This window comes from Triturus cristatus, chromosome 9 (genome assembly GCF_964204655.1).
Source record: "Triturus cristatus chromosome 9, aTriCri1.1, whole genome shotgun sequence".
NCBI classification, from domain to species: Eukaryota; Metazoa; Chordata; class Amphibia; order Caudata; family Salamandridae; genus Triturus; species Triturus cristatus.
Window position 1 is genome coordinate 444,560,562 of NC_140592.1, and position 24,525 is coordinate 444,585,086.

Genomic DNA, 24,525 nt, shown 5'->3' on the forward strand with positions numbered 1-24,525 from the left:
CAGTGTGCTGCAACGCCAGGTTACTGCGGAGCAGGGTTCTTGTGTGGGGATAGTGAATTTTAAAATCTCCAATTGAGTCAAAAAATAAAATTTTAATAATTTTGCTAATTGGAAAAGAATAAAAGGGAATGAGGGTCAAAAAAATAGAAGACCTGGTTCATTCCGTGGCGGTCAACATGTTTCTGCCTCTATGAGTGTTAGTCGGGCATTCTTCAGGACCAGAGTGGATGTGCGGAGCCCCGGTGGTATGAACGCGCTAAGGTTCACCCTACCGTGGACTACTGGTGTGAAAATTTTGTTAATTACAGTGAAAAAAATCCGCCAAAATATATTAATTTGTTATGGGGAGAGGAACGAGTTTATTCTGACATTACAAAGGACAAACAAACAGAAAGACAAAACATGAGAAGGATTATCAGTGTTTGTCGCAAAATCGTGCTCTAAAACTCATGAGTTAAGAACAGTCGTGCTCAGAGGACAAATGAGTGCCACTAGATCTACCTCAGGTGCAAAAAAGTGAAGATACGTGCACCTAGGTATATCCAAGTATCGGTGTAAAGCCAAAGGCTCGATATCATATCGGTTGTGATTAATAGTCAAATGTCGGAACGCACGTGAACTCTATGCGGCGTGCCACTCAAATGCGAAGAAATGGGGAGGGCTAGGGAATGATTAAACTGCCCCCGATGCTCAATATGCATGAATTAGGTTAAAATCTTACAGAGAGGCCAATCCGTTTATTGCCTCATGGATCCCGGGAGGGGGGTGGGAGCAAATTGGCACACCCTGCATCGTGGAAAGGAAAGAACAAGGACAAAAGGAAGTCCGGGTCATTGACGCGAAACGAGAAGAGCGGTACCGCTTACATTCTAGGGCGGGGAGCAGTGTGAATTACTTACGCCCTTGTTGCTCAGCACCCGTGGTCAACCTACACAGCCTCTAGCTGCCGGGTCCGGATGGTGGAGATCCGGGACCGGAGGTGCGAATAAGAAGACAGTCGGAGAGTCCCCGGTTGAGCTCACGAAGAGAGCTTGAACGTGATTGGGTAGATTCACCCAACTCCGTTGCTAATTGGATATGAGGACATCCAATAGGAGTGAGGAAAAGAAAATGACAAGCAGTCATTCAACGTGCTGAACGACGCGTTAAAATAGAAACAAAGGGGGAGAGAGAGAGAGAGGAGGAGGCACAAAACTTTATTGACAGGTTTTAAAATGGACACAAAGCAAGCTAATACAGACCACACGAGGAATGTGCAAAAGAACCTGATGTTAGGACCAGACCCCAAATAGATGAGGGAAAAGTGTTATGCATGCGCTAATATTGGTCATGCTTGAAATGGCCGGTCGACAGACTCGCGTTTTTAAGCGGTGCCTAGCTATGCATATGGGGTATGGGGCTGGTGATATAACCCCAACTGTCTTAGATGTAATATATGATATATCATATTTAATAATAGTGCATCGTGATGGCTGGGAACGTAGATTCTACAAAATGACATTATTCAGTCATTGCAGCTAAAGTCTCCTAGTCGCAGGAGTATATAGGGATATCACAGGTAGCCACTACACCTCCTGTTGATCGTAGGTAGACTACAGAACATTGGTCCAAGGTACATTATCATTTAACCCATGGAGATTGGTCCCCAGGCGATAGACCCATCTCTGCTCCTTTTCAAAGAGTGCTTTAGGAATGTTTCTGCCTGTTGATATCTCTTCGATCACAGTCCATTTTAAGTCGTTAGTTGTGTGATTAACGGATAGAAAGTGTTCACTCAGTTTTGTGGTAGCACGTTTACACCTGATGTTGCTCCGGTGTTCGCATATCCGAAGTTTAACCTTCCTCGTTGTCATCCCTACGTATCGTAGACCGCAAGGGCATGTAATCAGGTAAACCACATTTGATGTGTTACAGTTCGTATGACCTCTTTGGGTCCAGACCTTGTTGGGTTCAAGGTTGAGGGTTTTAGTGTGTGAGGTCAGATGGCATATGCTGCAATCAGAGCAAGGAAAATGTCCTGTTATCTTGGGGAGTCCCCATGCTTCAGTTATGGTCCTTTGTGAGGTCTCGGGGAACATCAAAGGGCGTGTATGTACAAGACTATTGCGCAGGCTCTGAGCGCGTTTAAACGAAAAGAGCGGTTTTTCCCAGTTCCGATTAATGCTGTTAATTATCCCCCAATGTTTGTTGATAGTTTTCTTCAATTGGTTGGAAAGGGTACTGTAGGTGGTAACACATGTTAATGGAATAGGTGCAGTGTCTTTTACATAGTCAGTTAGGAGAACATCCCTTGGTTGGTTTCTCGCACGTTTATAGCTTCTGGAGAGGAGAGGGGAAGGGTACCCTCTAGCTCTCAATTTAGTTGTTAGGTCGTGAGATTGGGCCTTGAAATCGTTCAAGGTGGTGCAATTTCGTCGTAGGCGAAGAAATTGTCCATAGGGTAAATTCTCCCTCAAGGTGCGTGGGTGGAAACTAGTGAACTCGAGGAGATTGTTTCTCGAAGTAGGCTTGTAATAGGTCCTGGTCTGAAAGGACCCTTGTGTCTTGGTGATCGTTACATCAAGAAATACAACTTCAGACTCGTCAAAGGTGTATGTAAAATTCAGGTTTGGATTCAGGGTATTGATCCACGTGAGGAAAGACTGGAGGGTGTTGCTATTACCATGCCAGATCAATAGCACATCGTCTATGTAACGCTTCCATAAGCCTATGGAAGAACGATAAGGATTTGAAGTAGGGAGGATGAACTCTTGTTCAAAGGCATATACGTACAAACCAGCCACACTGGGAGCGAAGGTACTCCCCATGGAAGTACCTGTGGATTGGAGATACAGATGTCCCTGGTATTCGAAAAAGTTATTTTTCAAGGCCAAAGAAGCACATTGGATTATGAACTCCTTCGTAGTTCTATACTCCCAGGGAGTGGAGTCAAGTGATTCTTTGAGGACCCTGATGGTTTCTTCCTGGGGAATGCTCGTATATAGGCTTTCTATGTCTAATGTCACCAGTATGGTATTTTCTAAGCACGTGATGTTGTTGAGTAGTTTTAGAAGGTCCTTAGTATCCTTGAGGTAAGTAGTGGATTTTTGGACCAAGGGTTTCAAAAAGTGGTCACAGAATCGTGATAGGGGTTCCAAAAGAGAGCCGATCCCCGAGACTATGGGACGTCCTGGGGGAGGGGATCCCTATTTGTGGATTTTTGGAAGTGTGTAGAAATAAGGGATATTACCCGGGCCTTCAGTAAGAAAACGTGCTTCAGCCCTAGTGATGACACCTTGTGTCTGTGCATCTTCAACAATACCCAAGATCTGAGCCTTTAGCTCACCGGAGGGATCAGTAAAGAGTGGTGTGTAATTCCGACGATCGTTTAACAATCGGAGGCACTCTTGGTTGTAGTCGGTGGTGTTCAGTAATACAACTGCGCCACCCTTATCTGCAGGTTTTATGGTGAGATTCGGGTCCGCTCGGAGAGAGGTAATGGCTCTATATTCATCTGCCCTCAGGTTTTTAAAGGTAGTGGAGATGTCTAAATGTTCGATTTCGGCAAACACAGCTCGTTCAAAGGTTGTGATTTCCACAGGGATGGTATGTGGAGGGGGGTTAAAGGTGGATGGTGGGCGTAGGGGGGTGTCCCCTACGTCCAAGTCAGCTTCGTCTGTGGTCCGACCCTCGAAGAAAGCTTTTAGTTTCAGCTTCCTGAAGAAAGCTGCAAGTTCGCAGTGAAGGCGGAATTTATCGGGGCGGGCTGATGGAACAAAACCCAGTCCCTTTTCCAGTATGGATCTCTCTTGATCTGTCAGTGTTTTGTTTGACAGATTGACGATCAAGCTGGCGAGGTGCTCGGTCCCGCGTCCAAATGTTCCTGAGCTTGTTTGCTCCGGGTGTGGTTGCCCACTGGGTCGTCTTGTACCCAGTGTACTCTTTGGTTGGACCCTCTCCGCCGGCCTTTTCCCCTTTGGCCCCTTTCTAAAAAAGGGTTCTGTATAAAGGGATTAGGAGGGTACATTGGAGACGCATATCCAGAGTTCCAACCCAGATGTGGGTTAAATGGATATTGGAATTGCATGGGGTGTGGGCCCATAACTCCTTGTTGTGGGGGAAAGTTTGCCCAAGGTGCTTGATTAGAAGGGGGGCGTGTTCTCCCTCTTTGCTTGCCTCTTCTGGTTTGTCTGAAACTGTTGTTACTAGAACCACTGCTGTTAGAGGAGTCATCATCTGTGCCATAGGAGTTGGCTTCAGTTCTACGTATGGCCACAAAAGCGGGGTCAGCATAGGGATAGATTTTATTAAATTCAAATTTCTTCAGATCTTTCTGAAATTGATTCACCTTGCTCTGTGTGAGATTTTCTTTATATTCGTTGATGTCCTTGTTAAGTTCATCAAGTCGCTTTTTAAAACCCGTGAGTGTGGTTTTAAATTGAGTCTCTGTCTGGGTAATCTCAATCATAATTGCCTCGGACAGTCGGACGGCTGTTTTTATGATTAAGACTAACCAGTCTCGAGTGCAATGCCATGCTATCATAGCCCAGTCTTTTCTGAAGGTGGCATCCCCCAGAAAGATACGTGGAGCGTTGGTTACTAGTAGGCCCCTTGGGGCTGTATTAGTCCTTAGGTATTCTGTTAGGATTGTGCCATGGAGAATCGTGCGAATCCGATTTTTCTTCAACTCGGAGAGTTGCTCCCATTCGCTTGCATATGTTACTGTTTGCGATATGGAAGGGTCTGCAAATAAAGAGGGGCGTGCTAGGATAGCATCCACCTCAGAATCTGAGAAAGTAAGACCGAGAGAGGCCATACTAAAGACAAAAAGGGGGGATGAAATCCCGGGAAGATAGAAAAAAATGGAAAAACCACCACCTAAGATTAGGGGGGGAGAAATAGTCTCTCACAGCTGTGCGCTGCTTAACTACCAAAAAATCAACAAGAGAGGAAGGGATCTGACACGGCTAGTCCCCTCAATAGTTTATTCAAAATCAACAAAGCCAGTGTACATAAATCAATAGAAAGGGCACTGTTAGTCAAAAGAGCACTGGTCCACAGGTTCCAGACAAACCGGTATGTTTAAGAAAAGAAAGTAGACCTCTGTGAAGCAATACCCATTTGGTATTAAAAGCCCTCACTCGCCAACCTGGTTGGTGACATGCTTCATCATCGGGCTCCACTGGGATGACCGAATGTCATCCCAGTGTGCTGCAACGCCAGGTTACTGCGGAGCGGGGTTCTTGTGTGGGGATAGTGAATTTAAAAATCTCCAATTGAGTCAAAAAATAAAACTTTAATAATTTTGCTAATTGGAAAAGAATAAAAGGGAATGAGGGTCAAAAAAATAGAAGACCTGGTTCATTCCGTGGCGGTCAACATGTTTCTGCCTCTATGAGTGTTAGTCGGGCATTCTTCAGGACCAGAGTGGATGTGCGGAGCCCCGGTGGTATGAACGCGCTAAGGTTCACCCTACCGTGGACTACTGGTGTGAAAATTTTGTTAATTACAGTGAAAATAATCCGCCAAAATATATTAATTTGTTATGGGGAGAGGAACGAGTTTATTCTGACATTACAAAGGACAAACAAACAGAAAGACAAAACATGAGAAGGATTATCAGTGTTTGTCGCAAAATCGTGCTCTAAAACTCATGAGTTAAGAACAGTCGTGCTCAGAGGACAAATGAGTGCCACTAGATCTACCTCAGGTGCAAAAAAGTGAAGATACGTGCACCTAGGTATATCCAAGTATCGGTGTAAAGCCAAAGGCTCGATATCATATCGGTTGTGATTAATAGTCAAATGTCGGAACGCACGTGAACTCTATGGGATGACATTCGGTCATCCCAGTGTGCTGCAACGCCAGGTTACTGCGGAGCGGGGTTCTTGTGTGGGGATAGTGAATTTTAAAATCTCCAATTGAGTCAAAAAATAAAACTTTAATAATTTTGCTAATTGGAAAAGAATAAAAGGGAATGAGGGTCAAAAAAATAGAAGACCTGGTTCATTCCGTGGCGGTCAACATGTTTCTGCCTCTATGAGTGTTAGTCGGGCATTCTTCAGGACCAGAGTGGATGTGCGGAGCCCCGGTGGTATGAACGCGCTAAGGTTCACCCTACCGTGGACTACTGGTGTGAAAATTTTGTTAATTACAGTGAAAAAAATCCGCCAAAATATATTAATTTGTTATGGGGAGAGGAACGAGTTTATTCTGACATTACAAAGGACAAACAAACAGAAAGACAAAACATGAGAAGGATTATCAGTGTTTGTCGCAAAATCGTGCTCTAAAACTCATGAGTTAAGAACAGTCGTGCTCAGAGGACAAATGAGTGCCACTAGATCTACCTCAGGTGCAAAAAAGTGAAGATACGTGCACCTAGGTATATCCAAGTATCGGTGTAAAGCCAAAGGCTCGATATCAGACCAGGACCTATTACAAGCCTACTTCGAGAAACAATCTCCTCGAGTTCACTAGTTTCCACCCACGCACCTTGAGGGAGAATTTACCCTATGGACAATTTCTTCGCCTACGACGAAATTGCACCACCTTGAACGATTTCAAGGCCCAATCTCACGACCTAACAACTAAATTGAGAGCTAGAGGGTACCCTTCCCCTCTCCTCTCCAGAAGCTATAAACGTGCGAGAAACCAACCAAGGGATGTTCTCCTAACTGACTATGTAAAAGACACTGCACCTATTCCATTAACATGTGTTACCACCTACAGTACCCTTTCCAACCAATTGAAGAAAACTATCAACAAACATTGGGGGATAATTAACAGCATTAATCGGAACTGGGAAAAACCGCTCTTTTCGTTTAAACGCGCTCAGAGCCTGCGCACTAGTCTTGTACATACACGCCCTTTGATGTTCCCCGAGACCTCACAAAGAACCATAACTGAAGCATGGGGACTCCCCAAGATAACAGGACATTTTCCTTGCTCTGATTGCAGCATATGCCATCTGACCTCACACACTAAAACCCTCAACCTTGAACCCAACAAGGTCTGGACCCAAAGAGGTCATACGAACTGTAACACATCAAATGTGGTTTACCTGATTACATGCCCTTGCGGTCTACGATACGTAGGGATGACAACGAGGAAGGTTAAACTTCGGATATGCGAACACCGGAGCAACATCAGGTGTAAACGTGCTACCACAAAACTGAGTGAACACTTTCTATCCGTTAATCACACAACTAACGACTTAAAATGGACTGTGATCGAAGAGATATCAACAGGCAGAAACATTCCTAAAGCACTCTTTGAAAAGGAGCAGAGATGGGTCTATCGCCTGGGGACCAATCTCCATGGGTTAAATGATAATGTACCTTGGACCAATGTTCTGTAGTCTACCTACGATCAACAGGAGGTGTAGTGGCTACCTGTGATATCCCTATATACTCCTGCGACTAGGAGACTTTAGCTGCAATGACTGAATAATGTCATTTTGTAGAATCTACGTTCCCAGCCATCACGATGCACTATTATTAAATATGATATATCATATATTACATCTAAGACAGTTGGGGTTATATCACCAGCCCCATACCCCATATGCATAGCTAGGCACCGCTTAAAAACGCGAGTCTGTCGACCGGCCATTTCAAGCATGACCAATATTAGCGCATGCATAACACTTTTCCCTCATCTATTTGGGGTCTGGTCCTAACATCAGGTTCTTTTGCACATTCCTCGTGTGGTCTGTATTAGCTTGCTTTGTGTCCATTTTAAAACCTGTCAATAAAGTTTTGTGCCTCCTCCTCTCTCTCTCTCTCCCCCTTTGTTTCTATTTTAACGCGTCGTTCAGCACGTTGAATGACTGCTTGTCATTTTCTTTTCCTCACTCCTATTGGATGTCCTCATATCCAATTAGCAACGGAGTTGGGTGAATCTACCCAATCACGTTCAAGCTCTCTTCGTGAGCTCAACCGGGGACTCTCCGACTGTCTTCTTATTCTCACCTCCGGTCCCGGATCTCCACCATCCGGACCCGGCAGCTAGAGGCTGTGTAGGTTGACCACGGGTGCTGAGCAACAAGGGCGTAAGTAATTCACACTGCTCCCCGCCCTAGAAGGTAAGCGGTACCGCTCTTCTCGTTTCGCGTCAATGACCCGGACTTCCTTTTGTCCTTGTTCTTTCCTTTCCACGATGCAGGGTGTGCCAATTTGCTCCCACCCCCCTCCCGGGATCCATGAGGCAATAAACGGATTGGCCTCTCTGTAAGATTTTAACCTAATTCATGCATATTGAGCATCGGGGGCAGTTTAATCATTCGCTAGCCCTCCCCATTTCTTCGCATTTGAGTGGCACGCCGCATAGAGTTCACGTGCGTTCCGACATTTGACTATTAATCACAACCGATATGATATCGAGCCTTTGGCTTTACACCGATACTTGGATATACCTAGGTGCACGTATCTTCACTTTTTTGCACCTGAGGTAGATCTAGTGGCACTCATTTGTCCTCTGAGCACGACTGTTCTTAACTCATGAGTTTTAGAGCACGATTTTGCGACAAACACTGATAATCCTTCTCATGTTTTGTCTTTCTGTTTGTTTGTCCTTTGTAATGTCAGAATAAACTCGTTCCTCTCCCCATAACAAATTAATATATTTTGGCGGATTTTTTTCACTGTAATTAACAAAATTTTCACACCAGTAGTCCACGGTAGGGTGAACCTTAGCGCGTTCATACCACCGGGGCTCCGCACATCCACTCTGGTCCTGAAGAATGCCCGACTAACACTCATAGAGGCAGAAACATGTTGACCGCCACGGAATGAACCAGGTCTTCTATTTTTTTGACCCTCATTCCCTTTTATTCTTTTCCAATTAGCAAAATTATTAAAGTTTTATTTTTTGACTCAATTGGAGATTTTAAAATTCACTATCCCCACACAAGAACCCCGCTCCGCAGTAACCTGGCGTTGCAGCACACTGGGATGACATTCGGTCATCCCAGTGGAGCCCGATGATGAAGCATGTCACCAACCAGGTTGGCGAGTGAGGGCTTTTAATACCAAATGGGTATTGCTTCACAGAGGTCTACTTTCTTTTCTTAAACATACCGGTTTGTCTGGAACCTGTGGACCAGTGCTCTTTTGACTAACAGTGCCCTTTCTATTGATTTATGTACACTGGCTTTGTTGATTTTGAATAAACTATTGAGGGGACTAGCCGTGTCAGATCCCTTCCTCTCTTGTTGATTTTTTGGTAGTTAAGCAGCGCACAGCTGTGAGAGACTATTTCTCCCCCCCTAATCTTAGGTGGTGGTTTTTCCATTTTTTTCTATCTTCCCGGGATTTCATCCCCCCTTTTTGTCTTTAGTATGGCCTCTCTCGGTCTTACTTTCTCAGATTCTGAGGTGGATGCTATCCTAGCACGCCCCTCTTTATTTGCAGACCCTTCCATATCGCAAACAGTAACATATGCAAGCGAATGGGAGCAACTCTCCGAGTTGAAGAAAAATCGGATTCGCACGATTCTCCATGGCACAATCCTAACAGAATACCTAAGGACTAATACAGCCCCAAGGGGCCTACTAGTAACCAACGCTCCACGTATCTTTCTGGAGGATGCCACCTTCAGAAAAGACTGGGCTATGATAGCATGGCATTGCACTCGAGACTGGTTAGTCTTAATCATAAAAACAGCCGTCCGACTGTCCGAGGCAATTATGATTGAGATTACCCAGACAGAGACTCAATTTAAAACCACACTCACGGGTTTTAAAAAGCGACTTGATGAACTTAACAAGGACATCAACGAATATAAAGAAAATCTCACACAGAGCAAGGTGAATCAATTTCAGAAAGATCTGAAGAAATTTGAATTTAATAAAATCTATTCCTATGCTGACCCCGCTTTTGTGGCCATACGTAGAACTGAAGCCAACTCCTATGGCACAGATGATGACTCCTCTAACAGCAGTGGTTCTAGTAACAACAGTTTCAGACAAACCAGAAGAGGCAAGCAAAGAGGGAGAACACGCCCCCCTTCTAATCAAGCACCTTGGGCAAACTTTCCCCCACAACAAGGAGTTATGGGCCCACACCCCATGCAATTCCAATATCCATTTAACCCACATCTGGGTTGGAACTCTGGATATGCGTCTCCAATGTACCCTCCTAATCCCTTTATACAGAACCCTTTTTTAGAAAGGGGCCAAAGGGGAAAAGGCCGGCGGAGAGGGTCCAACCAAAGAGTACACTGGGTACAAGACGACCCAGTGGGCAACCACACCCGGAGCAAACAAGCTCAGGAACATTTGGCCGCGGGACCGAGCACCTCGACAGCTTGATCGTCAATCTGTCAAACAAAACACTGACAGATCAAGAGAGATCCATACTGGAAAAGGGACTGGGTTTTGTTCCATCAGCCCGCCCCGATAAATTCCGCCTTCACTGCGAACTTGCAGCTTTCTTCAGGAAGCTGAAACTAAAAGCTTTCTTCGAGGGTCGGACCACAGACGAAGCTGACTTGGACATAGGGGACACCCCCCTACGCCCACCATCCACCTTTAACCCCCCTCCACATACCATCCCTGTGGAAATCACAACCTTTGAACGAGCTGTGTTTGCCGAAATCGAACATTTAGACATCTCCACTACCTTTAAAAACCTGAGGGCAGATGAATATAGAGCCATTACCTCTCTCCGAGCGGACCCGAATCTCACCATAAAACCTGCAGATAAGGGTGGCGCAGTTGTATTACTGAACACCACCGACTACAACCAAGAGTGCCTCCGATTGTTAAACGATCGTCGGAATTACACACCACTCTTTACTGATCCCTCCGGTGAGCTAAAGGCTCAGATCTTGGGTATTGTTGAAGATGCACAGACACAAGGTGTCATCACTAGGGCTGAAGCACGTTTTCTTACTGAAGGCCCGGGTAATATCCCTTATTTCTACACACTTCCAAAAATCCACAAAGAGAGATCCCCTCCCCCAGGACGTCCCATAGTCTCGGGGATCGGCTCTCTTTTGGAACCCCTATCACGCTTCTGTGACCACTTTTTGAAACCCTTGGTCCAAAAATCCACTACTTACTTCAAGGATACTAAGGACCTTCTAAAACTACTCAACAACATCACGTGCTTAGAAAATACCATACTGGTGACATTAGACATAGAAAGCCTATATACGAGCATTCCCCAGGACGAAACCATCAGGGTCCTCAAAGAATCACTTGACTCCACTCCCTGGGAGTATAGAACTACGAAGGAGTTCATAATCCAATGTGCTTCTTTGGCCTTGAAAAAGAACTTTTTCGAATACCAGGGACATCTGTATCTCCAATCCACAGGTACTTCCATGGGGAGTACCTTCGCTCCCAGTGTGGCTGGTTTGTACGTATATGCCTTTGAACAAGAGTTCATCCTCCCTACTTCAAATCCTTATCGTTCTTCCATAGGCTTATGGAAGCGTTACATAGACGATGTGCTATTGATCTGGCATGGTAATAGCAACACCCTCCAGTCTTTCCTTACGTGGATCAATACCCTGAATCCAAACCTGAATTTTACATACACCTTTGACGAGTCTGAAGTTGTATTTCTTGATGTAACGATCACCAAGACACAAGGGTCCTTTCAGACCAGGACCTATTACAAGCCTACTTCGAGAAACAATCTCCTCGAGTTCACTAGTTTCCACCCACGCACCTTGAGGGAGAATTTACCCTATGGACAATTTCTTCGCCTACGACGAAATTGCACCACCTTGAACGATTTCAAGGCCCAATCTCACGACCTAACAACTAAATTGAGAGCTAGACGGTACCCTTCCCCTCTCCTCTCCAGAAGCTATAAACGTGCGAGAAACCAACCAAGGGATGTTCTCCTAACTGACTATGTAAAAGACACTGCACCTATTCCAATAACATGTGTTACCACCTACAGTACCCTTTCCAACCAATTGAAGAAAACTATCAACAAACATTGGGGGATAATTAACAGCATTAATCGGAACTGGGAAAAACCGCTCTTTTCGTTTAAACGCGCTCAGAGCCTGCGCAATAGTCTTGTACATACACGCCCTTTGATGTTCCCCGAGACCTCACAAAGAACCATAAATGAAGCATGGGGACTCCCCAAGATAACAGGACATTTTCCTTGCTCTGATTGCAGCATATGCCATCTGACCTCACACACTAAAACCCTCAACCTTGAACCCAACAAGGTCTGGACCCAAAGAGGTCATACGAACTGTAACACATCAAATGTGGTTTACCTGATTACATGCCCTTGCGGTCTACGATACGTAGGGATGACAACGAGGAAGGTTAAACTTCGGATATGCGAACACCGGAGCAACATCAGGTGTAAACGTGCTACCACAAAACTGAGTGAACACTTTCTATCCGTTAATCACACAACTAACGACTTAAAATGGACTGTGATCGAAGAGATATCAACAGGCAGAAACATTCCTAAAGCACTCTTTGAAAAGGAGCAGAGATGGGTCTATCGCCTGGGGACCAATCTCCATGGGTTAAATGATAATGTACCTTGGACCAATGTTCTGTAGTCTACCTACGATCAGCAGGAGGTGTAGTGGCTACCTGTGATATCCCTATATACTCCTGCGACTAGGAGACTTTAGCTGCAATGACTGAATAATGTCATTTTGTAGAATCTACGTTCCCAGCCATCACGATGCACTATTATTAAATATGATATATCATATATTACATCTAAGACAGTTGGGGTTATATCACCAGCCCCATACCCCATATGCATAGCTAGGCACCGCTTAAAAACGCGAGTCTGTCGACCGGCCATTTCAAGCATGACCAATATTAGCGCATGCATAACACTTTTCCCTCATCTATTTGGGGTCTGGTCCTAACATCAGGTTCTTTTGCACATTCCTCGTGTGGTCTGTATTAGCTTGCTTTGTGTCCATTTTAAAACCTGTCAATAAAGTTTTGTGCCTCCTCCTCTCTCTCTCTCTCCCCCTTTGTTTCTATTTTAACGCGTCGTTCAGCACGTTGAATGACTGCTTGTCATTTTCTTTTCCTCACTCCTATTGGATGTCCTCATATCCAATTAGCAACGGAGTTGGGTGAATCTACCCAATCACGTTCAAGCTCTCTTCGTGAGCTCAACCGGGGACTCTCCGACTGTCTTCTTATTCGCACCTCCGGTCCCGGATCTCCACCATCCGGACCCGGCAGCTAGAGGCTGTGTAGGTTGACCACGGGTGCTGAGCAACAAGGGCGTAAGTAATTCACACTGCTCCCCGCCCTAGAAGGTAAGCGGTACCGCTCTTCTCGTTTCGCGTCAATGACCCGGACTTCCTTTTGTCCTTGTTCTTTCCTTTCCACGATGCAGGGTGTGCCAATTTGCTCCCACCCCCCTCCCGGGATCCATGAGGCAATAAACGGATTGGCCTCTCTGTAAGATTTTAACCTAATTCATGCATATTGAGCATCGGGGGCAGTTTAATCATTCGCTAGCCCTCCCCATTTCTTCGCATTTGAGTGGCACGCCGCATAGAGTTCACGTGCGTTCCGACATTTGACTATTAATCACAACCGATATGATATCGAGCCTTTGGCTTTACACCGATACTTGGATATACCTAGGTGCACGTATCTTCACTTTTTTGCACCTGAGGTAGATCTAGTGGCACTCATTTGTCCTCTGAGCACGACTGTTCTTAACTCATGAGTTTTAGAGCACGATTTTGCGACAAACACTGATAATCCTTCTCATGTTTTGTCTTTCTGTTTGTTTGTCCTTTGTAATGTCAGAATAAACTCGTTCCTCTCCCCATAACAAATTAATATATTTTGGCGGATTTTTTTCACTGTAATTAACAAAATTTTCACACCAGTAGTCCACGGTAGGGTGAACCTTAGCGCGTTCATACCACCGGGGCTCCGCACATCCACTCTGGTCCTGAAGAATGCCCGACTAACACTCATAGAGGCAGAAACATGTTGACCGCCACGGAATGAACCAGGTCTTCTATTTTTTTGACCCTCATTCCCTTTTATTCTTTTCCAATTAGCAAAATTATTAAAGTTTTATTTTTTGACTCAATTGGAGATTTTAAAATTCACTATCCCCACACAAGAACCCCGCTCCGCAGTAACCTGGCGTTGCAGCACACTGGGATGACATTCGGTCATCCCAGTGGAGCCCGATGATGAAGCATGTCACCAACCAGGTTGGCGAGTGAGGGCTTTTAATACCAAATGGGTATTGCTTCACAGAGGTCTACTTTCTTTTCTTAAACATACCGGTTTGTCTGGAACCTGTGGACCAGTGCTCTTTTGACTAACAGTGCCCTTTCTATTGATTTATGTACACTGGCTTTGTTGATTTTGAATAAACTATTGAGGGGACTAGCCGTGTCAGATCCCTTCCTCTCTTGTTGATTTTTTGGTAGTTAAGCAGCGCACAGCTGTGAGAGACTATTTCTCCCCCCCTAATCTTAGGTGGTGGTTTTTCCATTTTTTTCTATCTTCCCGGGATTTCATCCCCCCTTTTTGTCTTTAGTATGGCCTCTCTCGGTCTTACTTTCTCAGATTCTGAGGTGGATGCTATCCTAGCACGCCCCTCTTTATTTGCAGACCCTTCCATATCGCAAACAGTAACATATGCAAGCGAATGGGAGCAACTCTCCGAGTTGAAGAAAAATCGGATTCGCACGATTCTCCATGGCACAATCCTAACAGAATACCTAAGGACTAATACAGCCCCAAGGGGCCTACTAGTAACCAACGCTCCACGTATCTTTCTGGAGGATGCCACCTTCAGAAAAGACTGGGCTATGATAGCATGGCATTGCACTCGAGACTGGTTAGTCTTAATCATAAAAACAGCCGTCCGACTGTCCGAGGCAATTATGATTGAGATTACCCAGACAGAGACTCAATTTAAAACCACACTCACGGGTTTTAAAAAGCGACTTGATGAACTTAACAAGGACATCAACGAATATAAAGAAAATCTCACACAGAGCAAGGTGAATCAATTTCAGAAAGATCTGAAGAAATTTGAATTTAATAAAATCTATCCCTATGCTGACCCCGCTTTTGTGGCCATACGTAGAACTGAAGCCAACTCCTATGGCACAGATGATGACTCCTCTAACAGCAGTGGTTCTAGTAACAACAGTTTCAGACAAACCAGAAGAGGCAAGCAAAGAGGGAGAACACGCCCCCCTTCTAATCAAGCACCTTGGGCAAACTTTCCCCCACAACAAGGAGTTATGGGCCCACACCCCATGCAATTCCAATATCCATTTAACCCACATCTGGGTTGGAACTCTGGATATGCGTCTCCAATGTACCCTCCTAATCCCTTTATACAGAACCCTTTTTTAGAAAGGGGCCAAAGGGGAAAAGGCCGGCGGAGAGGGTCCAACCAAAGAGTACACTGGGTACAAGACGACCCAGTGGGCAACCACACCCGGAGCAAACAAGCTCAGGAACATTTGGCCGCGGGACCGAGCACCTCGACAGCTTGATCGTCAATCTGTCAAACAAAACACTGACAGATCAAGAGAGATCCATACTGGAAAAGGGACTGGGTTTTGTTCCATCAGCCCGCCCCGATAAATTCCGCCTTCACTGCGAACTTGCAGCTTTCTTCAGGAAGCTGAAACTAAAAGCTTTCTTCGAGGGTCGGACCACAGACGAAGCTGACTTGGACGTAGAGGACACCCCCCTACGCCAACCATCCACCTTTAACCCCCTCCACATACCATCCCTGTGGAAATCACAACCTTTGAACGAGCTGTGTTTGCCGAAATCGAACATTTAGACATCTCCACTACCTTTCAAAACCTGAGGGCAGATGAATATAGAGCCATTACCTCTCTCCGAGCGGACCCGAATCTCACCATAAAACCTGCAGATAAGGGTGGCGCAGTTGTATTACTGAACACCACCGACTACAACCAAGAGTGCCTCCGATTGTTAAACGATCGTCGGAATTACACACCACTCTTTACTGATCCCTCCGGTGAGCTAAAGGCTCAGATCTTGGGTATTGTTGAAGATGCACAGACACAAGGTGTCATCACTAGGGCTGAAGCACGTTTTCTTACTGAAGGCCCGGGTAATATCCCTTATTTCTACACACTTCCAAAAATCCACAAAGAGAGATCCCCTCCCCCAGGACGTCCCATAGTCTCGGGGATCGGCTCTCTTTTGGAACCCCTATCACGCTTCTGTGACCACTTTTTGAAACCCTTGGTCCAAAAATCCACTACTTACTTCAAGGATACTAAGGACCTTCTAAAACTACTCAACAACATCACGTGCTTAGAAAATACCATACTGGTGACATTAGACATAGAAAGCCTATATACGAGCATTCCCCAGGACGAAACCATCAGGGTCCTCAAAGAATCACTTGACTCCACTCCCTGGGAGTATAGAACTACGAAGGAGTTCATAATCCAATGTGCTTCTTTGACCTTGAAAAAGAACTTTTTCGAATACCAGGGACATCTGTATCTCCAATCCACAGGTACTTCCATGGGGAGTACCTTCGCTCCCAGTGTGGCTGGTTTGTACGTATATGCCTTTGAACAAGAGTTCATCCTCCCTACTTCAAATCCTTATCGTTCTTCCATAGGCTTATGGAAGCGTTACATAGATGATGTGCTATTGATCTGGCATGGTAATAGCAACACCCTCCAGTCTTTCCTTACGTGGATCAATACCCTGAATCCAAACCTGAATTTTACATACACCTTTGACGAGTCTGAAGTTGTATTTCTTGATGTAACGATCACCAAGACACAAGGGTCCTTTCAGACCAGGACCTATTACAAGCCTACTTCGAGAAACAATCTCCTCGAGTTCACTAGTTTCCACCCACGCACCTTGAGGGAGAATTTACCCTATGGACAATTTCTTCGCCTACGACGAAATTGCACCACCTTGAACGATTTCAAGGCCCAATCTCACGACCTAACAACTAAATTGAGAGCTAGAGGGTACCCTTCCCCTCTCCTCTCCAGAAGCTATAAACGTGCGAGAAACCAACCAAGGGATGTTCTCCTAACTGACTATGTAAAAGACACTGCACCTATTCCATTAACATGTGTTACCACCTACAGTACCCTTTCCAACCAATTGAAGAAAACTATCAACAAACATTGGGGGATAATTAACAGCATTAATCGGAACTGGGAAAAACCGCTCTTTTCGTTTAAACGCGCTCAGAGCCTGCGCAATAGTCTTGTACATACACGCCCTTTGATGTTCCCCGAGACCTCACAAAGAACCATAAATGAAGCATGGGGACTTCCCAAGATAACAGGACATTTTCCTTGCTCTGATTGCAGCATATGCCATCTGACCTCACACACTAAAACCCTCAACCTTGAACCCAACAAGGTCTGGACCCAAAGAGGTCATACGAACTGTAACACATCAAATGTGGTTTACCTGATTACATGCCCTTGCGGTCTACGATACGTAGGGATGACAACGAGGAAGGTTAAACTTCGGATATGCGAACACCGGAGCAACATCAGGTGTAAACGTGCTACCACAAAACTGAGTGAACACTTTCTATCCGTTAATCACACAACTAACGACTTAAAATGGACTGTGATCGAAGAGATATCAACAGGCAGAAACATTCCTAAAGCACTCTTTGAAAAGGAGCAGAGATGGGTCTATCGCCTGGGGACCAATCTCCATGGGTTAAATGATAATGTACCTTGGACCAATGTTCTGTAGTCTACCTACGATCAACAGGAGCTGTAGTGGCTACCTGTGATATCCCTATATACTCCTGCGACTAGGAGACTTTAGCTGCAATGACTGAATAATGTCATTTTGTAGAATCTACGTTCCCAGCCATCACGATGCACTATTATTAAATATGATATATCATATATTACATCTAAGACAGTTGGGGTTATATCACCAGCCCCATACCCCATATGCATAGCTAGGCACCGCTTAAAAACGCGAGTCTGTCGACCGGCCATTTCAAGCATGACCAATATTAGCGCATGCATAACACTTTTCCCTCATCTATTTGGGGTCTGGTCCTAACATCAGGTTCTTTTGCACATTCCTCGTGTGGTCTGTATTAGCTTGCTTTGTGTCCATTTTAAAACCTGTCAATAAAGTTTTGTGCCTCCTCCTCTCTCTCTCTCTCCCCCTTTGTTTCTATTTTAACGCGTCGTTCAGCACGTTGAATGACTGCTTGTCATTTTCTTTTCCTCACTCCTATTGGATGTCCTCATATCCAATTAGCAACGGAGTTGGGTGAATCTACCCAATCACGTTCAAGCTCTCTTCGTGAGCTCAACCGGGGACTCTCCGACTGTCTTCTTATTCGCACCTCCGGTCCCGGATCTCCACCATCCGGACCCGGCAGCTAGAGGCTGTGTAGGTTGACCACGGGTGCTGAGCAACAAGGGCGTAAGTAATTCACACTGCTCCCCGCCCTAGAAGGTAAGCGGTACCGCTCTTCTCGTTTCGCGTCAATGACCCGGACATCCTTTTGTCCTTGTTCTTTCCTTTCCACGATGCAGGGTGTGCCAATTTGCTCCCACCCCCCTCCCGGGATCCATGAGGCAATAAACGGATTGGCCTCTCTGTAAGATTTTAACCTAATTCATGCATATTGAGCATCGGGGGCAGTTTAATCATTCCCTAGCCCTCCCCATTTCTTCGCATTTGAGTGGCACGCCGCATAGAGTTCACGTGCGTTCCGACATTTGACTATTAAACACAACCGATATGATATCGAGCCTTTGGCTTTACACCGATACTTGGATATACCTAGGTGCACGTATCTTCACTTTTTTGCACCTGAGGTAGATCTAGTGGCACTCATTTGTCCTCTGAGCACGACTGTTCTTAACTCATGAGTTTTAGAGCACGATTTTGCGACAAACACTGATAATCCTTCTCATGTTTTGTCTTTCTGTTTGTTTGTCCTTTGTAATGTCAGAATAAACTCGTTCCTCTCCCCATAACAAATTAATATATTTTGGCGGATTTTTTTCACTGTAATTAACAAAATTTTCACACTAGTAGTCCACGGTAGGGTGAACCTTAGCGCGTTCATACCACCGGGGCTCCGCACATCCACTCTGGTCCTGAAGAATGCCCGACTAACACTCATAGAGGCAGAAACATGTTGACCGCCACGGAATGAACCAGGTCTTCTATTTTTTTGACCCTCATTCCCTTTTATTCTTTTCCAATTAGCAAAATTATTAAAGTTTTATTTTTTGACTCAATTGGAGATTTTAAAATTCACTATCCCCACACAAGAACCCCGCTCCGCAGTAACCTGGCGTTGCAGCACACTGGGATGACATTCGGTCATCCCAGTGGAGCCCGATGATGAAGCATGTCACCAACCAGGTTGGCGAGTGAGGGCTTTTAATACCAAATGGGTATTGCTTCACAGAGGTCTACTTTCTTTTCTTAAACATACCGGTTTGTCTGGAACCTGTGGACCAGTGCTCTTTTGACTAACAGTGCCCTTTCTATTGATTTATGTACACTGGCTTTGTTGATTTTGAATAAACTATTGAGGGGACTAGCCGTGTCAGATCCCTTCCTCTCTTGTTGATTTTTTGGTATTTCAATACCAGGACATGTAAAACACAGAAGTACATGTTCTACTTTTTAAATACACTCCACTCTGTCCATGGGTGGTCCAGGTACTATCTTAGGGGTGACTTATGTGTAATAAAAAGGGAGGTTTGGGCCTAGCAAGAGGGTTAAGTTGCCTGGGTGACATGGCAGTTTAAAACTGCATACATAGGCTCTGCATTTGCAGGCCTGAGACATGTTTAAAGGGCTACTTAAGCGGGTGGCACAGTCAGTGCTGCAGGACCACTAGTACCATTTACTTTACAGGTCCAGGGCACATTTAGTGCACTGTACTAGTGAGGTATAAGTAAATTAAATATTCCAATTGCAGATAAGCCGATGTTACCATGTTTTAAGTATAGGACACATGAACTTTAGCACTGGTTGGCAGTGATAAAGTGCCCAGAGTTCTAAAACCAATGGAATTCAGCAAAAAGGGGTGGAGGATGGCAACAAGTTTGGGGGTGAGCCTGCAATAAGGGCCATTTCCAACGGATGTCCTAGAATGGATGCTTTATTCCTGTTGTAATTAGCTCCAAACACTGGTGGACTTAATAGCAGAGTTGAAAACCAATGCCTGCCTGAAAGTCTGCCATTTGCCAAGCTCTCAGTAGGGTGGTTATGCCCTGGGGTAGGCGGTTTATCCCCCTATTTGAAGGATAAATCCATGAAAGCCGTCATCTAAACCTGGCTCTTACCAGTGATTAACCATCGCGTTTGTGGTTTATGCAAACACTTATACATAACTCTCTATAAAAACTCGGCCTGTGCCTGAATTACTTAATACGAGAACGTTTGGTCAGCTGACAGATGTCAATGTGTTAATTTTCTATTTCTTGCAGGTAAACGTTTTTGTCTCGGAGCAGGCCTGGCTTCGATGGAGCTGTTCATCTATTTCACCACCATCCTGCAGAACTTCAAGCTGAAGCCTACCGGCAGTCCTGAGGAAGTGAATGCATGCCCAAAAGGAATATTTCTGTCGAATGTACCCTGCCCATTCAAATTCTCTTTGATCCCACGCTAGTTCCAACACTGCTATGTCTGCTATGTCCAATCTACACTGCATTTTGCTTTAAGATGACATTTTCATATAAATCAATTTAAACGGGACAAGTCACTGAATAAAATACATTTGACCCCAAGATGTAGCATCTCCCATTTTTTAAACCTGTTTCCCTGAGCTTTTACATAATTTCTATTGTTTGGATCAATGATGTACTGAAACAGGCGGATATATTACCCAGCACAAAAGCCATTGTATCCTTAAACAAGTACTGTCAAATCTAATTGGTTGGGCTGTGTTGTGGTGCATGCATGCAAGTATAATCAACTACAAGCACACAATCACACCATGGTTAGAGATATACATGAATGCCCATCAACATGTGTATATGCACGCTCAGTCAACATGCATGCAATCCTTCAGATCCTGTACTATTAGTCCAAGTGATAGTTTCGGTTTCTAATCTTTAATCCTACAGAGACCCAACATTCCCCTTCATTTGATGTATATAGCATTACTCCTACCTTTGAAACATACAGACACACAAACATAAAATAACATGCCAATTTCACACACCATGAGATTATGAAGGGTCAACCGAACTACTGTATATGGAACTGGCAAGCAAATATCTATCTAGAGATGGTTCTGTATAGGGATTAGTTAAAGTCAACTAATCATACACAGTAGTGGAATCAGCACGGCCAGCCTGGGAACTTAAACAGCCCTGGCAAAAATTGTAACTTCAGCCCTGTGTGCAGACGTGCTAATGTGTGCTAGATCTGAGCAACTTTTTTAATGTTTCCACTGGAATTGCGTAACGTGCACCACCACTCCTGGAGGCCGAAACCAGCCTCAAAGTGGCAAAACCAGACTTCTGGGGTTCCAGCCTCTCAGGAGATTACCCGCTTGCCCTTCTGGCCAGTCTGGCCAGTCTGGCTATGGGAATCAGTCACTGCTGGCAACTGTTTCTTTCAAACACATTAAATGACCTTGTGTTATAGCCCACGTAATGATAAACCATATGTGCTACTAAACATACTACTTAAATTATTTTTTTCCATCAGTCATCAAAACAAAACACGTTGACAATATGCAAATCCTTCTCTTCCCATGCCTTATATAATATTTATCACATCATGGATGTCCAAAATTGTATCAAGTCCAAGGTAGACCCCTCGAGTGAACTACCCAGTCAGTGTAACCAACTATAATTTTGTTACAGTCTTGTCTCTTAATGTAACTGATAGTCCTACTACTGTGTTTGTTCAGATAGATCCTCGTTCCACTGAAATGTCGACACGTTTCGACCTGTGTACTTTATGCCTCCTCAAGACATTATACAAGAAGATGCGGGGGTCCTGCCCTTCAAAAACATATGCAAAAAATACAATCACCTACTATTTACAAAATTAAAACCAATATAGCAGCCCATGGTCAGACCATCAAGAGTACACCCCATCTAAAATGTGATTTAAAACATCTAAACAATTACACATGTAATTTTACATTGTGTCATGCCACGCTGATTTAGTAATTATATTTTATTTCATTATTATGCAGGAACAAACATTATGTCTGGATCTTAGGTACAAAAATATTTTTTTTAGTAGCAGATACACGATGGAGCCAAGTGACCTATGAAACAAAGAACATTATTGCAGCTGTGTGGAACAGCACAAGACCTCCAATAGTCCTCAGGGGGGTTCCAGTCCACCCACATGAGATGTCCCCAGCCACCCTCACCTGAGCTTTAGGCAGGCTCTGTTCCCTCCACATCGATGGAACAGTGGCCCAAATATAGACTTACTAAAAACAAATGAAAGCTGGTTGGGTTAAACAAGTACTGGTACAACAATTCCAAGACAATAGCTCCTAGTCAACTGGGAAAGGCCTATACTCATTACGTTGGCACACAAAGAGTCTTAGCTAAATTTTATACATAAGTAGGCTAGCTAGGTGCATAGAAATCTATGACAAATACCAAATACTCACCATAAATATGCAAGAAATGAATTGCACCATGGCCCGGTCCAGCTTGTTCCACAATCTTTGGCTCGAACCATTACGTCAACTCTTCTTGTGTGCCGCGTATCTCAAGCTAAAACAGATATGCTGCAAATTAGATGGCTGTGTGACCACACACAGATGCAAGGAGAATATATAATTTGCCAAAACTCAACAGTACCTGCTCCACATAAGACTTCCTGAGTGCTGGATCGAAGCGGTCAGGATGCTGTCAACGCAGAGAACATACACCATGTTAACCAGGCAGTACTTACATAGTTACATCTATTGGCCGGCTGAAAGGCGCACAAACTGGGTAAAACCAGAACCATCTTGAACAAGAATCTGTGTAATGTGAAGGGCTGTAGCTGGCTCCATGGGATGCCTGTACAGATTATCTGGCAGTTCTTGAATACAATTAATCATAAAACTTTTACACTTGTAGTGCACACCTATACCGAAGTAGACTTGCACACAATTCTTATAGTGATGAGCAGAGAGGTTAGAAAAATACCATTATTATAATGTAGACTATTGTCTATGTGCAAATGTATGTGAGGTGCTCAACACTGCCATGGAGTAATCACAGTGAATAGCTTGTCATTATCATTCAGACCCCTTTGTACGGTATCGCATTTTGGAATCAACCTGGCTTCTTGTCTATGTGTTGTAATTCTACTGATCTATCCCTGGGATCCTGAGTTATTACAGACAGCACTAATAAGAGGATGTCATTCTCAGAGTGATTCAGTTCTTTTGAGCTCACAACTAAGGGTGCCCCAGTGATATTACACCTAATTCACGACCTATGCAGAAAGGACCTCTTTTTCACCTTCTGAGATGCCTGGGCATGATATGCAATACACAACATTCTTGGTGTTCCAGTTAGAAAATAATTGTTGTTCCAAAATGGTGGTATTTTATGATCACTTCTTTGATGTTCCTAGTGTACTTACAGACACTGCTTGTGTTACATTTAAAATGTCCTTGCAGTGGGGGAAGTCCTAGTAGGGAAGGAATATCTGTTCTTGATGTCTTATTAGTCTTGGCTGTTCTCATTATATATTGATGGATATTTTTACATGTTTTAAAGGTATAAAGGAGTCTAGGAACATTAAATTTCTGCACTAATTTAACGTTTTGTTGCGTGATCTTGATTTTGTCTACAAAGGAGCTATACATGAGGATGCATGTCGGGGGAGGGGGGCTGTTGTTCTTCACCCTGGGCTCTAACAGAGTTTCCCTGTGGGTGCACCAGGCACATTTAAAGGCCCCACTAACAACTAACAAGTTTGAGCATCTATTACTCATCTGCAGCACCACATTAATTGGCATGCATCTCAATATATGGCCATGCCAAGTTACGGCCAACACATATCCAGGTACTCTCAACATATATCTGGCATTGCCTTATGATAACTGATTGCTTGTGTCATATGCCACACATTGATTGGTATTTCAGTTGCATGCCCAAATGTTTTCCTCATTTGACACATATTGCTTCTAAAACAGAGGGATGCAAATTAGAGTTATGAAAGTGATTAGACTTAGGGCCTGATTACGAGTTTGGCAGATAGGAACACAAACATGCCATATTACGTGCCAGATTACAAAATCATTATATCCTATGGAACCTGTAATATGGAGGAAGGGATATCATCACATTTGGGACAGGGTATCCCATCTGCCAAACTCGTAATCAGGCCCTTAGCAAGAAATAACAAGGGCGACACAATATACCAAACTTTTCCTGGGCACTGAACATCTGACACCATTTTAAGCCTGTCTCCAGCTGTGCTCCCCATTTCTTCTGAGCATAGGATAGTGACAGTTGCTATTCCAAGATCCTGTTTACATTAAATATTGCAGCCAACTGAAATGGTAGATCTTGATTCTCATGCTCATAGATTCCTTTAAGGTTTCCACCAAT

General features: G+C 44.3%; 1 protein-coding gene across 5 annotated transcripts in view; it reads left to right on the plus strand.

Annotated features, from left to right (window-relative positions):
* LOC146798109 (cytochrome P450 2F3-like) overlaps positions 1–23,660 on the plus strand; it is a 767,041-nt gene extending 743,381 nt beyond the window's left edge. For 2 of the 5 annotated variants that reach the window (XM_085625324.1, XM_085625325.1), the window contains exon 9: positions 20,428–23,659. In XM_085625324.1, the coding sequence (XP_085481450.1) occupies positions 20,428–20,609 (182 nt within the window). In that variant the 3' untranslated portion in view covers positions 20,610–23,659. Of the gene's footprint in view, positions 1–20,427 lie in introns of all 5 variants that reach the window. The other 3 variants (XM_085625321.1, XM_085625322.1, XM_085625323.1) reach the window with 2 other exon arrangements.
* Positions 23,661–24,525: the final 865 nt, after the last annotated feature.